This window comes from Heterocephalus glaber, unplaced genomic scaffold, assembly GCF_053883595.1.
Source record: "Heterocephalus glaber isolate CG9 unplaced genomic scaffold, H.glaber_assembly_v1.0 deba00001429, whole genome shotgun sequence".
In the NCBI taxonomy this organism is placed as follows: Eukaryota; Metazoa; Chordata; class Mammalia; order Rodentia; family Bathyergidae; genus Heterocephalus; species Heterocephalus glaber.
In genome coordinates, this window is record NW_028258294.1 from 33,682,333 (window position 1) to 33,700,461 (window position 18,129).

At 55.0% G+C, this 18,129-nt stretch overlaps 2 protein-coding genes across 23 annotated transcripts in view; both read right to left on the bottom strand.

Moving 5' to 3' along the window:
• Positions 1–95: 95 nt before the first annotated feature.
• On the bottom strand, positions 96–9,842 carry Fxyd2 (FXYD domain containing ion transport regulator 2). 4 transcript variants are annotated; one of them, XM_087212436.1, is made up of 6 exons: positions 9,048–9,842; positions 1,884–1,922; positions 1,645–1,719; positions 677–713; positions 533–563; positions 96–347 (listed from the first exon to the last, which is right to left on the bottom strand). In XM_087212436.1, the coding sequence occupies exons 1-5, from the start codon at positions 9,085–9,087 to the stop codon at positions 539–541; spliced, it is 216 nt and encodes a 71-aa protein (XP_087068562.1). In that variant the 5' UTR covers positions 9,088–9,842; the 3' UTR covers positions 96–347; positions 533–538. The 4 variants fall into 4 exon arrangements, with proteins under 4 accessions (XP_087068562.1, XP_012932063.1, XP_012932062.1 ...); XM_013076609.3 differs by lacking the exon at positions 9,048–9,842 and adding an exon at positions 6,071–6,259; XM_013076608.3 differs by lacking the exon at positions 9,048–9,842 and adding an exon at positions 3,700–3,980.
• A 3,808-nt stretch (positions 9,843–13,650) lies between these two features.
• The window catches only part of Fxyd6 (FXYD domain containing ion transport regulator 6), a 38,392-nt gene continuing 33,913 nt past the window's right edge, over positions 13,651–18,129 (bottom strand). For 9 of the 19 annotated variants that reach the window (XM_087212428.1, XM_021237707.2, XM_087212433.1 and 6 more), the window contains 4 exons: positions 17,655–17,691; positions 16,858–16,907; positions 16,366–16,413; positions 13,651–14,942 (listed from right to left, as the gene is read on the bottom strand). In XM_087212428.1, the coding sequence (XP_087068554.1) occupies positions 16,385–16,413; positions 16,858–16,907; positions 17,655–17,691 (116 nt within the window). In that variant the 3' untranslated portion in view covers positions 13,651–14,942; positions 16,366–16,384. The remainder of the gene's footprint in view (positions 14,943–16,365; positions 16,414–16,857; positions 16,908–17,654; positions 17,692–18,129) is intronic. The other 10 variants (XM_013076616.3, XM_013076612.3, XM_021237711.2 and 7 more) reach the window with 3 other exon arrangements.

The window sequence follows — 18,129 nt, forward strand, 5'->3', positions numbered from 1 at the left end:
TCTAATCTGGGCTCAGTGAGGAGAAGCCTGCAGGTGACAACACTGAGTTTGTGGTTATAGGCAGACAGGTGCGCGGCAGTGATCTGGGAAACAAGTGAGACCGGGCTGCATCTGTACTCAGAGGGGGCTGCAGACACGGGAGGAGGGAGGGAGGGAGGGAGGAGGAGGAGGAGGAGGAGGGAGGCAGGGTCTCGGAGGGAGCAGAGACAGCATGAGGCAGCGTCCATGGGGTCACTCAGAGCCTGGCGCTTCCTTCAGCACAAGCAGTGGTAGTGATGGGGTCAAAGGCAGAAGACGGGCCTCCTTGGCTTCCCGAGCAGCCCGGGCACCGGGGGGCACAGCCAACTCTGGAAAGGCAGAGGCAGGACGTGGCCAGGGAGCGGCAGGGCTCCCTGTCTGGCTTACAACTTCTGGGGCGCTCTGCAGTCTCCCCACATCTGCACTGATGGAGACCTCTCACCTGGCTGATCACAGGCAACCCTAAAATTCTTTCTTCCCACCTGTTGCCCCCCAGGCACACCCCCAAACGTACCCAGGGTTACAGCTCATCTTCACCGACTTGCCTGGGATGGAAGAAATAGGAGAGTCAGAGGAGGAGTCGGCAGGGACCCCAGCTCATGGCCCCAGAGACAAGTTCCTGGCCTCCCACCTCATCGTTCCCCTGGCCCGCACTCACCGAGGCTTCCTACTGCCCCCGCAGCGGAACCGTTTGCCTTGAAAAGAGGAAGGAAGTTTCACTTTCATTGACCACTCATTTTCCAAGGAGAGCCAGGAAGACTCAATTCTTCCAGTCTCTCCTCCCTCCCTCCTGGCAGTGTCACCATGGTGTGGGGCTTAGAGCTCACATTTTGACTATTTCTCTCTTTGCAAAGTGCTGTGCTGTAAGCATTCAAGAGTCCAAGTCAGTCAGTCAGTCAATCAACAAACAGTGGGTCTGTGATGGATTGTAGCATGTTGAGAGTGGCAGCTAAGACTGGTCCTTGTGGTCCCCCAGTAGAGTGCTAGATACATTAGTGCTCAGGACATGCCTGGAGAAGGATGGCAGTAAGTTCAAAGCTAGATCCCTGCTTAGGCCCATCTGTGTTCAACTACTACATAGTGTTGCTCTCAAAGAGCGAATACTACCCAAAATGGGGAGACTGACTATCCCCGCAGCAGAAGTCCTCGGAGTAAGCAACAGTGCCCCTGAGCATGTCCGAATTCCAGGACACAGAGCTGATCCCAGCTGTGCCTGCTTTCCAGGAGGCTCAGCTGAGCCTGGTTCTGCTTCTTGGGGGCTATGGCGCCTCTCAGCTGGGCCTGGCTTTTCCACTGTCAATCACTGATGTAGGGGCCTCCCCCAGTGCTGCCATGGAGGGGTGGGGCGTTACATGGCCTGGGGTGTAGCTCAAGCCTAGGAAAGAGCCCAGATCAATGTGGGCTCCCCACCCCCACCCTGCTGCTTCCTGAAAAGTTCTAGAGCCCTAGAGCCCATTCCCCTCTCTCCAGCTCCTCGGGGTCCACTGGAGCTTAGGGTTGAGGGAGAGGGGTGCTGGCCTCCCACCGGGCACCCCTTCCCATGTTCTGAGGGGCTGTGGCCTGGGGCACCTCAGGAGGGATGTGTATCCATCAGCCACTCCTCCAGCCAGAGCCAGCCCCACTCACTGAGGAGGATGATGAGCCCCACGACGAAGGCTAGGCCAGCAAAGATCAGGCCTCCATTTCGGACAGTCTCGTAGTCTGGGGAAAGAGAGGCCCGGAGAGGTGGGATGGAGTTGTTTCTACCCGAAGCCTGCCCAGCAGCAGCCCCACAGTAACTGTGAGAGGGAAGGAGGATGAGCGTGCGGGGACCCCGGGACCCCGCTGCTGGGCGAGGGGGTGGGGTGGAGGGGCTGGAGGCTCACCATAGTGGAAGGGGTCCACGTCGCCCTTGGAGCTGCCACCTGGGGAGAAAGCCAGAGGTGGGGTGAGGGGGACATCACAGATCGCTGGAATGCCAGTCCGGCTGGTCCCAGCTGCCCCCGAGGGCCAAGGGGCACAAGGACACTGGTAAGAGAGGCCCTGGGAAGAGGAGGCCAGGGCAGGCATCTGCCCCAGGCTGCCCCAGACAGGCAACTTGGGACCACACCCTGCGCACTGGAGCAGGGACCCATGCAGTCTGAGGGGCTCCTCACACCCTGGAGGACATGGGCCTCGAGCCACAGTGAGGAAGGGCGGGAGCTCGGCTCCCCAGAGATCTGTATGTAAGCAGTCTGCCAGAGGAGCTGAGTGAATGTCTGTGATGTGAATGAGTGGATAAAACAGAGCCTTCACGTTCACAGAACGGGAGGAGGAAACTGCGGCCCAGCTGGAGAGTTGTTCAGAGTCCCATTGGAGGCTAGAGGCAGAGCTGGGGCTCCGCTCCTTTCAGGACTCTGCTCTCTTAAGCACATTTATCTAAGAGACATCAACACGTAGTGCTTGGAGGCGCCAAGCTAAAGCTATGGGAACCTGCCATTTCATGTACCCTCCGAGGCACTGATACTGCTCCATAGAATCTGGGAGAGGACTGAGGCGCAGAGAAGGTGAGCAAGCGACTCACACTTACACAGCAAGCACAGGGCAGGGCTGGGATTTGACCCCAGACAGGAGTCTGCTAAGGGTCTAGGTGCTGCACCTCCTTTCAGGTGGGGGAAAGGAAGGACAGCTTTACAGTCCACGGGGTTGGCCTCCTGTGACTTCTCCCTGCCCCCAGTGGTGGCTGGCAGATGTCAGCTCTGCCCTCCAGCCCCCAGGCTGAGTACCTTCGCCCTCAGACCACTGGGAGGTAACCTGGCAGGAAAAGCTCCAGCACCGCCAGAGCTGCCCCTCTTTCCTGCCCTGCTCAAGCCCCCACTGACACAGGGACACAGTACCTGTTGGCAGCTCCCAACCTGTGCTGGGCTGTGCCCCGGGCAGCAGGCAGCCTCTGGGCCTGTTGAGCTCTGTTGGCCCCAGTGCCAGTCCCTCAGCCAGGAGTGAATAGGCCAGGAGGGACCCGTGCTTGCCGAGCTGAGGTACGGGTTACTTGGGAAGGCAGGGGCCAGGGAAGACCATGGACCCAGGCCAATGTTCTCATGCAGGCCTTCAAGTTTGTCTTCCCAGACTAGGCTCAGGTCTTGTTCAAGGTCACATAGGGAGTTAGTGTCAGAGCCGAAGCTAGACCGTAGCTAGGACTGCCCTGGGCACACCAGGAAGCCTCCTCCCTCCTGTCTACTGATGCCTCCCCCACCCCATGAGAAGCCATCTCCATCAGCAGGTGTCCCTGTGGGCTCAGGGCTGCACAGGATGCCTCTGGGATGTGACCTGACCTTGGAGGGCTTCCCTGTGAAGCCAGCCTGTGAAGGTGACCTGGGGAGCTGCTCCTCTGCCTGCCCACAGACCTGTCTACCTCCTGCTCCAAGTTAGATGACCTAGCAGGAGACCTTGGAGCAGGGCAGGAGCGGGCCAGAAAGCCGAGAATGGAGGCTCATCTCTCCCTTCTACCTCCCACCCAAGACGATACCATTCAAGCTGAATTTCTCAGAGATTAAAACAGGGTTCTCTTTCAAAACGCACATTTTCTTAGAGAGGAGTCTGGCACATGCAGAAGGGCAGGATACTCTGGAAGGCAGGGGTGGCAGGACAGGGAAGAGCGGGGTCCAGGTCCCGTCTCCAAGCAGAGCCACCTTGGGCTACACACACACGCACACTCACACTCACCGTCATCTGTGGACAATCCTGCCATTTCCCTAGCTGATAAGGCTTGTCTCCACTCCCCTCCTCCTGCTGCCTCTGCCTCAGGGTGGCCAGGGACAAGGTGGGAGCATTAAACATTAACAGTGCCAGGTAATATTTACCCTGGTCACAAGAAGAGCCAGGGTGTGCATGGAGGGGCTGCTGCCAGGGGAGGCACGAGGAGGTGTCTGGGAGGCTGGGGCAGGGAGCCGCTGGCTGGGGAGCCAACCCCTGGAAATTCCCAGGGATGGCTGGGATGGGCAGCAGTGCACTCGTCCTCCCACTGGGAAAGCCGCGGCTGCACATGTGACGGAGAAGCGGCAGTTTCCAAGTGCGTCCAGTGTGTGCTGCGGGCTCTTGGGGCAGCATGGTGCCCACCTCACCCACCCCTGCAACGCCACTGTCACAGCTGATTTTTCTGCATTCGAGGCTTCCTGGGGTGCCCAGCTGCCTCCCCTCCCACTGTAGCCCCAGAACCATCTGAGCCCATGGGCAAGTTCAGCCCAGGCCTCTCAGCCCAGTAAGGGCCAGAGTCATCTCACTCACCCATCTCAGACCAGGCTGGCTCACACCTCGGCCACGGAGGCTCCCGCCATTCTCAGCTAAGTGTTCTTTCTCTGCACCCCCACTTCCCTCTTGCAGACGTGGGGTGCACTCTCAAGTTGTTCCCACTTTCAGGTGTCCCCAGTACCTTTCAGGTTCTTTCAGGAAGGGGCCTGGGCTTATCCTGGGGCAAAGCTTTGCTTTTATGGTTTATAAAGCACTTTCCTAAAAAGTGTTATTTCCTTCAGCTTTGTGTTAGCTCCCCACTTTACAGATGAGATGTTGAGGGATGGAGAGGTTGCCAAGGTCACACTTCCAGTGAGTGCAATGGGGAGACTGACAGTCAGGCCTATGGCTCTAGGCTGCCTCCCCGGTGGAGGCCACTCTGCTGTGACCTCCCTCCCCTCGGGGATGCTGGGGCAGGTCCCCCACAGGTGGGTACTACATGGTTCTCTTTGAGTTCTGGCCAGTGGGACCGACCTCCAGAAGAGGCTGCTGTCCAGTGGTAGCCAAACGGCCGAGGCCAGTAGGCAGAGTCCACCGGGAAGTTTTTTCCTTCTAAAGGGAATCTCCTCTGAGCCGTGGCAGGGGATCGACACCTGCTCTTCTTGTGGCCCTTCTCAGGTTTCTTACCTCTCTGTGCCTCAGTCTCCTCACCTGTACAGTGGGCACAGCAGCCACCACCTGGGGTGATTGATAATGTATGCAAACAGTTTAGTGTGTGGCCTGGGCCACCGCACATGTCACTGTTACTACTGTACCTGCATCACTTGAGAAGTAGCAGGCACTAACTTTGGTTTAATGTCAGCTGTTGGCCTCAGAAAAGCCGTTAGTCACCTTCCAGTGAAATGTGTAAGAATGCGGTGGAGGGAGACCCCTGGTCCTACACCAGGACCTGCCACCCCACTCAGCTCCCTTCTGCTTAGAGCCAAGCATGTTCACAAAAACATGACAATGGAACAAGCCTTTGATAAAGCTGGGGCACGTGCTGGGCTCCTTGTCTGCTTCTACCCATGGAAGCCCTGCTAGCTCCATTCTACAGACAAAGAAGCTGAGGCTGAACATTTCCTCTCCAAACCACTCCTGGAGGGGGCTGTGCTGTGATCTTCTCTCTACAAACCACAAAAACTGAGGGCAGGGAAGTCAAAGGCGCACCTGAAACACACAGTGGTAGAACCAGAGCTGCAAAGCCCAGATCCCCAAGGCTGTGTGATCCCACCCCACACTCACACACATGTATGATAATATCTGAGCGGTTTTTTCTGTCTATGTGAGCCGCCATAGGTTCTTTCTGGAATAATAAGGGATGAAAAATCAGGTAGAAAATTAGATAGATGATTGATAGATGGTTGGTAGATAGATAGATAGATAGATAGACAGATAATAGATGATAGATAAAAGATAGATATATGGATAGATAGATGACAGACAGATGACTAGAAGGTGTTTTATGGAGAAAGAAGCTGAGACACAGAAGTGAAATAACTGCCAGAGGGAGCTAGGAAGTAGGGAACCAAGATTTGAAGTCAGTGGGCTGCCTTCCGAGTTCCTGCAGATGGATGAGTGGACACACAGATGGACTGATGAGGTGGGTGCTGGACAAGCTATGTCCCCAGCTCCTGCAGCTCAGTTGTGCTCTGCAGAAAGCACAGCACCTGCACTCTGAGATGCCCTCCTTTAGACAGTCTGCCTCTCCTCATTTCTGCCTCTGCTGTGCTTCTGGAAAGCCTGTGGACATACTTGAAAGTGAAGGGGTGGCCACCCATGTCAGAGGCTGAGCCAGTGGGGAAGCGCAGGGCTTGGGGGGACTCACCCAAGTGCCACCTGTCCATGGCAGGAGCTGCCTGCTGTGTTCAATGCTCCAAGAGCGCTGTGGAGTGCCAGTGCCTGGGGCCTGGATGGGAAGAGTGGTGCTCCCTCCCTCCCTCCGCCCTCAGCTATGTCCAGACAGGAAGAAACACGGCAAGGGGTGGGGGCTGGGGGCTGGGAAGGGAGCCCTTACCTGGAGCTGCCTGTCTGGGCGGGTGGGGCGAGGGGCCCACGTGAAGGGGAGGGTGATTCTCTGACCTTCACGTGGCACCCGAGGAGGGGTAGCTAGGAGCTGTAGCAAAGCAAATAGCAGCCCCTCTGCGGCCCCCTCTCCCCCAGGGGCTCTGTGCTGTGACCTGAGAAGGTTGTTGGGTGGCACTGGCCAGGATGGAAGCCAGCAGAGTCAGAGACCTCATGCTCTCCTTGGCCTTTGGGCTCCAAGCTGAGGGAGAGAGTCAAGGGCACCTGTGGGTCCCCAAGCCTTTACCCAGGAGGAACAGTGCCTTCCTCCTCTGTCCTGCTAGGTCCTGCCTCAAGGCCTCATTATGTTCCTGAGCCTAGACAGATTGGCAGCAGCCCAGATGTGCCCTTGGCGGGGCAGGGATGTTTCGCAGTTGGCCCTGAGGATGGGGCACAAGTGGCAGCCTCCTGTGGCATCTACAAGCTGAGCAGAGATGGGGAAAGGCTGGATCCAGGGCTGCTCCCATGGCCGCTGGCTCTTCCTCCCTTCCCACCACACACTTAGCCCTGGAGACTGCCCCAGTTGTGATGTCAAGCCTACCACCACCCCTCAGAGGACTCAGCCAGAGACAGCAGCCTCTAATGAGGCCCCTGGGGGCTGCTGCGTGGTGCTGGAGGGGAACAGCGGAAGGCCACACTTCTTCTGGTCCCAGGGCAGGAGCCCGAAGCCAACAGGAGCAGTGCCAGGACAGCCCACCATGCTGTCTCAGAGTCCCTGAGCTCCAGCCACTGCTGCTGGCCCTGTGCAAGGCCACTACAAGAAGTCTCTGTATGGCTGACTCTGACCAGAAGGTCTCCCTCTGGCTCTGGCATGGCCACCCCAGCATGGATACTGAATAGCGGGGGCTGGGGCAGGTCACTTGGACAACCGGCCTCTCTGTCCCCCTGAGTACTTCCTGCCCTCAGGGAGGACTAATGATGGCCCCAGGAGCTGCCTGGGCAGGACATGCTCTGAAGTGGAGACCAGCTGGCTGGCCTGGAGGGGTTTCTACAGGTGGGCTGCAGCCCATTCTGGGGCCCTGAGCCAGCAGCCCTGACCTCCCACGACAGTGGGACCACCTCACCCACTGGCCTTGTCACATGTTCCCAGGTGGAAACCTGCACAATTCAGATAGCCCAGAGCTGCCAGTGGAAACTCCCCAAGCTGGGCACTGGAGATGTGTAGACATCTTAGGACTAGATGGGACTTTACGGATGAGGGGCGTTTCCAAACATTGTATCAGTGGTACAGCCAAGTGAAACTCTCAGCTGGACCCCTCTGTACCCCCATATACAAGTTCTGTGATCCCTCCCCCCAGCCTGGTGCTATAAAGAAGAGCATCCTGATCTCAAACAAAGACCGTGTTAGAAACTAACTGGAAAGGGTCCCCAAGGCCATGCCATCCAATTCCAAACTTGGCAAAATGGTTCACTCTCCTGTCAAGCCCCCTCAAGGGAACCAAGGTTGTTTTTGTGTGAACCTGTTTCCAACTTCCTACCCATCTCTCCATTCCAGCCATACCGGTCGTTTTGATGGCCCCCTGGACCCCCAGGACTCACTCCTGCCTCAGGACCTTGGCACACACCCCTCTTCCTTTGAGCAGCCTCCAGAGAGTTCTGGCTCAGCTCACACTGGGCTCAGGTCTTCCTCAGGGACTGACTCAGGCAGGCCTCTGTGCCTTCCCTGTCTAAACTGTTCACACCACTTCCTGGCACACATCAAACCCCTTCTCAAAGCTTTTATTTTTCTCTGTAGCACTTAGTACTACTACGACAAGTTAAATGTTTTCCTTATCTTGTTTGCCTTTCTCCCAACAGGAAGATAAACTCCAGGAGGGCAGGGATTGTGTCTTCATTTATTCCTGTATCCGCGAAGGGCCCAGGATGGCCCATAGTGGACCCCGTTGTTAAGTGAATGAATTGGTCCCAGAGGGGTGATATTATTGTCAGTGGCACAAGTGAACCTGGAGCTGGCCTAAGGCTGCCCTCTTTCCATGTCGTCACCTGCCCACAATAGGTAACTGGGCTGGTTTGTCCTCCTGGATGGCCAGTTCTCCCTCCTTGCTTCCCCAGGGTCCTTCAAGGGGCTTTTCTCTCATTCCTCTTGTATCTCATCCCTCCCCTCCTTCTCCTCCCCAGCCCTGGAAGCCCATATGGGTTTGCAGAGGTCCCACCCCATCCCTCACTACCCCCAAGTCTTTCCTCAGTCTTCTTCCTTGTCCTTCCCCACCCCACTGAGGCCATCATCAGGTCCTAGCTGGCACTGGGGACAAGGAGGCCCTGTCTGAGACACGCTACTCTCTTGCAGAGTGGCCTTGGCCCCTTTAACCCATGCCTCACATTTCCCTGCGCACAGTCTGGGACAACGTCTCCTCCTCCGGGTCAGTAAGTGCAGGGGCATCCCAAAAGCCACACCACCTGAGATCAAATCCCTTTGCACCTTGACCCTTCCCTTCCACTGCATGACCCTGAGGAAGAACATCTCTCCACAGTCCTCCTGCCAGCTGTAAAATGGGATGAGAGAACCTACCTTGCAGGACTGCTGGGCAAAGGAGATCCTAACAAAGGGCAGCTTCATTCTCCTCATGCTGAGCTGGGTTCCCAGGCGACACGATGGTCACTGCAGTCCCCTCATTGGGCTCAGGCCCCAGTGGGTGATCTCTGAAATGGGGTCCCTCAGAGCCCCTTCACTCCCTGACCTTCCAGCAGGACCTCCGCCAGCCACCACCCACTGTCCCCAAGCTGCTTCTCCCCAGACATACCAAGCAGCGTGGCCTTTCCCTGCTGGGGTCTGGCCTCCATTCTTGTTCTTCCAGTCTTCCCTGGGGAGGGAGGCCAGCTGGCATGGAAACTCTACTCTGCGGTTCCAGAAAGGCCACAAGACATGTGGAGACCCCAGCTCTCCTCCTTTGTCTGGTTGTTCCAGGATGAAGCCACAGAGGAGCATCCAGTTGAGCCTGCTGTGCCCTTCCAGACCCAGAGACCTAGGAGGTTTTGGGAGGAAGACAGAGTCCCTACTCCTGGATGGGTTTCATCACTGTCACACCCAATGGGACAGTGCCCTCAGTTGCTTTGCCTCAGTCTCCTATCTCCTCCAGGCAGGCCTCCCTTTGTCTCCTGACTCTTGAGCCTCAGGGAAACCTGGTGGTGGTGGGGGGTAACTGGGTTGGGGGGCAGGGAGGCAACAGTCTGGGACATCCAGCTGAACTTTGTCTCCCTGATGCTCAAAGGAAATACTCGTACAGAGGCCCTCGCCTTCCACCTTCCCAGGATGGGTTTCTCCAGCCCCTTCTGCCCTGGCTTTGCAGGGGGCTTCAGGTCAGCGTCCAGAGCCTCGGACTCCAGGCCCTCAACCCAATTCCTCTCGATGTTTGTGTGAAGCTGCAAGGGTGCTTTGTTGAGGCAAAGGCCAGAACCCCTAGAAAGCCCTGGTCCCTGGTTCAGGTCCATCTCCAGTTGCACGGCATGCAAAGCCACTGGACAGAGAAGGTGGTAGCCCCTTCTATGCCACCCAGAGGTCCTGAACCCCAAGGAGTGCTGTCTCCTGTCTCCTGCTGTGGTCACAGATTCCAGGTCCCTGGGGTCTTATAAGGCTGGTCTGGGAGGAGGTGGGCCCTGGAGGGTCCATTCCTTAAGTGGTGGCTTCAAGATGGCCCAAGCTGTTGGGGCACAGAGGTCCTGGGAGCTGCCAAAGGGCAATGTACTCTAAGAGTCAAAGTCACCAGCTGGTGACAAGGGCAAACCCATTCGATCCACCTCTCCCACAGCGAACACCCTGGAGAAAAATACATTCCTGACTTTTCTCAGAACATATGCCTGGCCTTGCCCCGGAACAGGGAACAGAGGCTCTTTCTCTGCAGCTGCTGCCCTTCCCTCCGGTAACCACACCCTCCAGCAGCTCTGAGCAGCCACTCTGGGCCCTCTGCCTCCAGGAAGATCTCCCGAGCAGCCCACCCATGCCATCTGCCCTTTCCTTCCCTCCTCTGCCTCCAGGCACTGATGTGGCCCAAATGGCGTCCAGTGGCTTTGTGGTCATGACCAACTACAAGGTCCATGCAGGCCTGTGGAAGACTCAGATCACAGCATCTCTTCAGTGTTTTTATCTTCATGAAGCCTGGAGCCCAGGCCTCCTCACTTGGCAGAAGTCCTGTCCAGTTGATGTTTTGAGAGTTACAAAAATCTGATTTGCCCCTCCCAACAACTCAACTAGGCAGGCTTTGTGGTCCCTATTTTACAGAAGGGAAAAGTGCAGGTGGGATGTGGACGAGTCAGAACTTGACCCAGATCTCAGAGACAGAAGGGGTCCCTGCTGTCAAAGAAAGAGGAGATAGGAATGGATGGTAAAGCCAATGTTGGTAACATAACATCTACACATAGAATTTTCAAAGTGCATTTATGTCCATTGTATCCCTTTGACCCATGGAATAACAGGAAGCTACTGATGACTCCATTTCATAGTTAAGGACACTGAGGCTCAGAGCTTTCCCAGGGTCACATAGCTAGCAGGAGGCCCTGCTCACCCTATGGAGGAAGAACTAAAGGAAACCTACAGAGAGGCTGGGGCCTGCTGAAGCTCAAGCAGCTAGAGTGAAGAGGGGCACGGGGGCCTGGAGGGAGGAACCCGGCCCCTCCAGCCTTACTACCTGAGTCCTTCGGGGTATCTGACTGCAGCATCACCTGGCCTGCCATCACCGCTTTGACAGCTGCTTACTATTGCACAATCGGCTGTGGGACTGGCCCTGGCTCCATAAATCCAGCAGGTGGTTGGCTTGAGCTGGCTGATTCCGGCCCCCCCTGTATCCGGGCGATGGCAGCAATGAATCACACTAATGGAGGGAGGTGGCAGTTCCTCCTCTTTGTACCCTGGAGACAGGTATTTCCAAAGCTGCACCCCCAACTCAAGGAAATACACCTGACCCCTTTCTCTCACTGGGGCTGGAGTGAGGCAGAGCAACAGGGACAAGGTGGGGCAAACCAGACAGAGCTGGAGAGCCCTCCTCCACCGGCCCTGCCCAGCCATTCCGCCAGCCCATGGTCCTGGGGGAGGGGACAAGTGCCTGGCGACCTTGGGAGTGTACGTCAGCCTGGCATCCTCCCCACCACCACTGCTGCTTGTACTTTGCCTCTTTCTTCCAAGAGCTGTTTGGCAAGTTCTAATCTACAAAATAACCCACCCCCAACCAAACAAAAACCAGAGAGCTGGGAGGGCCACTGCACCTGGGGGCCCAGAAGGCAGATCGATCTATCTTTATCACGGCGTGCAGTAATTATGAACACCTCTGCACAGAGATGTGAACACCTCTGGGGTCAGATGCATGGAGCTGGGAGGTGAAATCTGCAGGGCCCCTGAGGTCAGTCTCAGACTTAGCAAGCCTTCTGGGAAAGGGCAAGGAACAGCTTGCCCATTCAAGCAAATTACATTTGCCACATTAAACCAAATCACAAAAGAAACAAGCGTCAGATAGTGTCACGCGCTTGGAGGCTGAGTGAACGCAGAGCTGGGCCTGCCTTCCTGGGGTTCCAGTGCTCCAGGAAGTGAGTTGGGAACGAGTTGATCCGTGTGAAGTCTTCAGCCCAGCACATGGAAGTGCTCAATGAATGTCAGCTGCTGTCATTACTGTCACCGCCTTGCTCATCAGTTATTTTGTTCCTCATGCGTCTTATTTCCAAGCTTCCTGTGGGAGCCTGCCTGGAGCAGCCTGGGTAATTTATGCTCTGGAGGGTCAGCCATGCTCCACAGGAGGCCACATCAGCCAACAGGTCACCTGCCCTTCCCCTGAAAATCAGTCTCATAATGCTGCGGAGAGCCTGGGGTCCACCCCCAGCTTCTGTGCCCACCAGCTGTGTAGCTGGGGCCAATCTCAAACATATTCAGAGAATCTGTAACATGGCACTGTCCTGCTACGCCAGAATAGAGCTGAGATAGCCAGAAGGAAAACTAAGTGGGTCCTGAGACAATGGCAAAGTTGGGATAACCATTTTGCACATAGGCTACAGTGATAACTGTTAGTCTCTATTATTAGGGCAATGGAGTCACTTATTTTAATGTTTTGTTTTCAACACATGTGAGAGGCACCCACAATCTTCTTTGTTTCTGGGGCCTCTAGGGGTCTCAATCACCTGCTTCAAGGCCCATGAACTCCTTGATACATTAAGTGCACCACAAATGATGGTCGTCAGCCAATTTACCAACCCTAGGCTACATGAGATTTTTTTTTTAACGCCCATCATCACTGGGTTGACAATGTTGAGCTTTATCTCAGCTTTAAGTCTCTGTCTTTCCGGAGACCCAGAGGATGGAGGCAGAAGGGAGAAAGGAGTGGGAAAGTTCCCAAACAAGGGCAGGGGTGCTCAGGAAGAGGCTGGACCCAGCCAAGTCCCTCAGATCTGAGCCTTCCAGTTCTGAGACTAACACTTGAGGGATCCAGACAGAGGCTATGAAGGTTTCTTTGAGACCCTGAGATGTTAGATATACTCCTCTCCCTTGAGAAACTGTCTCACCACAGACACCCAAAAGGCTAGGTGAGGCCAGCAGAATCCTCCCATAGCTGTGTTTATTTGGCCAACGGTACTTTTAAAAAAGTGGTACTGGAATATTTGGGGGAGGGTGCTTTAGGTGACACCCAGGTCCCCAGGCCCCATTCACAGCTGAATTAGTGACATAATCTGCCTGGCCTCTGCAGTTTGGATGGCAGATAAAGTATTATGTGTGAAGATAACGGCAGGAACCAAATGTGATCAGAGCACAGAAAGGGATACTTCCCACCTACGTCCGGGAAGGCTGCCCACAGGAGGGGGCATTTGAGTGGGAAGAAAGGAGGGTAATGCTCTGAGCATAACTCAAGTGACCCACATGTGCCCTCACTTTCAAGTCCTTAGGTAAATGGCCCTCAAACTGACCAAGAAAAGCTAGGTAGGACCTTTTACTGCAGGCCAGTGAGCCCTTGGTCAAGCCACTGTCACCTTGTCTTTTGTCTTCCAAGATAGTACAAATGTTCAGGTTCTGCTGGAGGATGGAGCCTGATCCCAGGGACCCAGGGAGTAGGCTGGGGGAAGAAGAGCAGGATGGAAGAGGGACAAGGAGGCATAGGGGACCGGGGATTTAGCTCAGTGGTGTTGGGCCGGCCTCATAAGCACAGAGTCCTGAGTTCAATCCCCCATATGGCAAAATAAAAATTTTTTTAAAAAAGGAGGCATAGGGTAGAAGAAGAAATGGAAGGACAGGAGAAAACAGAGACTGGGGAGGAGGAGCCACTTAGGAAACACGCTGTCCCCTGGCGGTTGTCCAGCCCTTACCTCCACCGAGTGCCAAGGGCCCTACAAATACTCAAGCTCTTTACAGAAAGAAAAGCACCTCAGAGCCACTAGGAAACAATGATGTTTTATTTCTTTTCTGTTGTTGTAGAGAGGATAGATCACAAGACAGAGAGCAGCAGTCCTGGTCACATGGCAAGGTTTAGTTTCCATGGGAACACAATGGACAAGTGGGGAGGGATCTGGCTGGAGTTTCCACTCTCTTATGACCTTCAACTTCTTGTTGTTGCTCTGCAGCAGGGCTATGTGCAAGCCTGCTGGCCTCTGACCGGCAGCACAACCACTGCTCACACATCGCTCACCACTCTGACCACTGACAGGTGCAGAGGACACAGGAGGTATTGCTGCTGCCTGGCCAGCGGGACATGGGCAGAGAAGCAGAGCCCTTCCTGCTCTCCCTGCATGCTGACCCCAATGGAATGGGAATCCCTCAGCCATCAACTGCCCGGGACCCACCTTCAGGAATGGGACACTGAGTCTGAGAGAGCTGGGTTATAGATGGACGTCTCGGAAAGTGAGGGCAGCCGCGCTCCAGAGCCCATGGGGTTATTGCTGAGAAGATATGCAAGGGGCACATTCCCAAGGGGCAGAGTAGAAGCCCTGGGCCTGAACATCCCGGTGCTCCACCAAGGGGCAGGACAGGTAGGGACTCCATGGCGGAAGCCCCAAGAAGAAAAAGAACTGCGGTCGGGCGAGCCTGCCTGACAGCAACACTGGGCTCCCCGCCTCCTTCTCTGGACTTCCAATTGCTGAGGCCTTCTGAACGGACTCCGGTCGGGATGGAATACAAGAGCAAGGTTCTTGCGAAAGGACTGAAGAGGGTCCGTGAAAGGCCATGAGGAAGGTGATGCAAACCTTCCCAGTCCCAAGAGAGGTGGGGATTTCTACTCTACCCTCATCCCCAAATCAAGACGGGGGCAGGTCTCTTAGGGGCAAAGCAGACTCTAGGGAGTAGGAAGCGATGGAGGCCCCCAGGGTGGCAGGGAGGAGCAGATGGCAACTGGGCACAGCTCCTGCCCAGGAAAGTGAATCCACAGTTCACAAATGCAACTGTCCACACACAAATAGCCACAAAGATCATAGTCACCATATACACACGCACACATATACACACACACATACAGACACGGCACAGGCAGTGACGAGACAGCAGGCTGCAGGTGTGGAAGGCCCGTGTGAGATGCATGATATGTGGAGAATTGGGGTTAGCAGGGACAGGGGAGGGTGCAAGGGACACACGAGTTGTTGGCTTCTCCTGGGGAAAGATTTGTGGTTGAAATGGCCAGTTTTCTTATCGATATCTGCATCTAAAGGTTGCTGCAGCTGCCCTCAGGTTCTTGAGGCTGAGGAGGGAAAGAATTTAAATAAAAATAAAACTCTAGCTGCTTTCAAGTGCCCTCATCTGTTCAGCCCTGCCAAGCTGCCCATTGAAATCCCTGGGATCACATCCCTTCAAAGCCCCCTGTCCTGCTGCAGTGAGGAGGACAGGCTGAGAGGCACAGAAAGGAGATGCAGGCATGGGGAGGGGTGGCGCTCAGGAGGAGGTCTTTGCCCTGTGGGCTGCACCTGGGCAACCCTAGACAGTCCCATCAGCTGCTCACAGGCCTGGACTTAGGAGAAAAGGGCTTTTGAGAAAGACCTAGTTTCAGAAAACAACATTCCTTTTGGAGCCTGCCTCCTTGCAGTCTTCCAAGCCCATCCCACACTCTCAGTGCACCCTGCCAGCTGCAGTGCGTGGGCAGAACATGGAGCCACCAGGTAGACACCTGCCTCCCGGGGCCCCATGACCCTCCCAGCTTGGGTGGTCACTCGCCTTGAAGAGCCCCATCCTGAAGACGGGTCTCAGTGAGCCCTGCTCCACCCACCATGGGGCCTACATGCCCTTAAAAGGAACAGAAGTGCTACAGCTCATTACTGCCATCACAGAGAAAGCTGGTGAAACCTCTCTTCACTGCAATGTAGGATAAGTTATATAGTATATCTTATCTGAGCTGACAAAAGACTGGATTTTGGCCTTCATATATTCCAAGGTTTGTCCTAAAGGGATGAAGATAAGACAGAGTGCAGTGGGGTGCCACTAAGCTACCGTTAGTCACAGGGACCTGTGTTCAGGTTGAACCTGTCACCTACTAATCTGAATGGCTATTTTCTCCTATCTCAATTTCTTCAACTATAAAATAGGTTTCAGCCCCACCTATCTGATTTACAGCTGGCAGGCTCCAGCGATTCTAGTCACCAGTCACTATGCCTTCTCCTACACCCCCTAAGGAGAGTGAAGGAAATGGGTGCTAAACAGTGCCTCCAGGTGTTGAGAAGTGGTAATGCTGCTGGGAGTGAGGACATCATTTATTATTTCCCCTACTTTTGAATAGGGTTGAAAAGATGATAATTTATTTTTTTACAGAAAGAGGCTATAGGGTACATTCTGATTCATCATCCTTCTGCAATTTGATAGAGGGAGGGTTTCCCTAACTCTAATTTCCCTCCAAGTCATGCCTGTGTGTTGGCTGGAATAGCAACCTACAAGCCTGAGCCTTGGGCTAGGTAGAAAGGATTCCCAGACATTCACTGTGCACAGCTGTGGGGCACCTCGCTGTCTCTGGGACTGTGTTCCATTGTCCCTCTCATACCTCTGAAGGCCTCCTCAGAGCAGGCTCACAATAAAGCTGCACACCCCCTGCAGCCCAGGACTTCCCACCTGATGCCCCTGCCCAGGTTCCATGACAGTAACAGGACAGTGGAAGACCCTGTTACAGAGCATCTCACCTTCACTGGAGGCTGCACTTCAGTTCTCTGCTTTCTGGGGCTCCGCTGCTAGACAGAAAACCAGAATAGACACAGTTATGAGTCCCTCACCCAGGGCCCAACCCATGCTGCAGCCAACCTGTACATGATGCTGGGAACTTCAAATCACACAGATGTGGGTACAAATCCATGCCTGCTACTTGCTGGTTACAAGAATTGGGCTCTGGGTCTCAGTTATAAACCTGAGTAGTGATGCCCACCTCATGGGCCAAGTACACATTAATGAGATGGGTCTGTGCTCAACACAAAGCAGATGCTCTGTAAAGAGTGTCACTTATAGTGGCCTGTTTGGCCCAGGTGAGGGGTAACACTGCAGACACCCTGGAAAGCCTACTCCTGGCACTATGGGAGCGTGTCTGGTGATCCCCGAGGAGGCCATGGCCCCTCGCACCAGCCCCTCCCTGGCACACATGAAGACCCTCTCCATTCTCTGCATTCCATCTGGCTGGGTACCATTTGCAGTGATGAGGTTCTCCACCTGGGCTTCCTCGTCTCCTGGAGCCCTGTAAGAGAAAGACACGGCCTGTCAGAGGTCTCTGGGGCAAACCCAGAATATAATGCTGGGTGGAGCAGGGCCATCTGAGACCCGGCCCCTCCAAATCCTCTGAGGGGCTCAAGCACTGCCTACCATGGGGCATTGTGGGGTGAGGGAGAAGTTGGGAATGAAGGGGACAGGGAACTCACAGGCACCTCTCAGTCAGCCCCCAAGATAACTAAGTACTGGGAAGGTGACCTAGGGCCATGTGGCGGCTGGGGTGTGCCCTGCCACAGAATTTGTGCTTTCAAGGTTGGAAGACACCCTCGGTTATGGCAGTGGGTTAATGCGGTGTAACTTGATGGGGAACAGAAACAGAGTACTCAGCTCAAAGAGCCCCACACAGATGAGGCACAAGGACAGCATCTCAGGGTTCCGTAGAGAGAAACGACCTCAAGAGAGGCCACAAGGCCCTCTGCTTCCCATCTCCCAAGCCTAGCGGGGCAAAGGGTCCAGACAAGGTTCCAGCTCCTTCTTCCCCACCTCCCCTGCTCCCTCTTGCATCAGACTGGTGTTTCAATGTTCTGACCTCTCCCTTGCCCCACGGTCTCCTGGCAATCCTCAAGCTCATACCCCTACCCCTAACCCCCACCAACGCACACACGTTCTTTCTAAGATAAGAATCCAAGAGCATGCCCATTAGAGTCACAGGCCAGAAGCCCCTCCCCAGCCCTCCTAATGTCACCCCAGATGGCCAGAGCCATGGTATTCTTACCGGGGCTTCTGACTGAAGCTGCACTTGCACCTGCGACCTAAAAAGCAAAGAATCCATCAAATTCCTGTTTCCAGTATAAGATCAAGGTCATGCACTGGCCTGGCCACTGGAGGGCTGCCCTGAGTCTGTGCAACTTGAGGGACTGGGTAAATGGCATCCTTGCATGGCTTTATATAGTGATCTTAGGTTGTAGCAGGGTTTGTCTGAGCCCAGAATAGCACATTCAACAGCTGGGATGGCTACGTCAGCTCAGTGCACTTGACCATGTACATGCAAGGGCCCTATGCAGACCAGGCTCATGTACGGAAACACAGATGCAGGGGTACCTCCCTTGGAACACAGTGGGGACAGCACCTGTCCCCTATCTCTGACTGTCCTGCTCATGCCCTATGGATACAGGACTGGGAGAACAACCCTGCCCATTCTTACCTAGGCTTATTTTCATCTATATTTTCCCTGCTCGTGGTTCACTGTT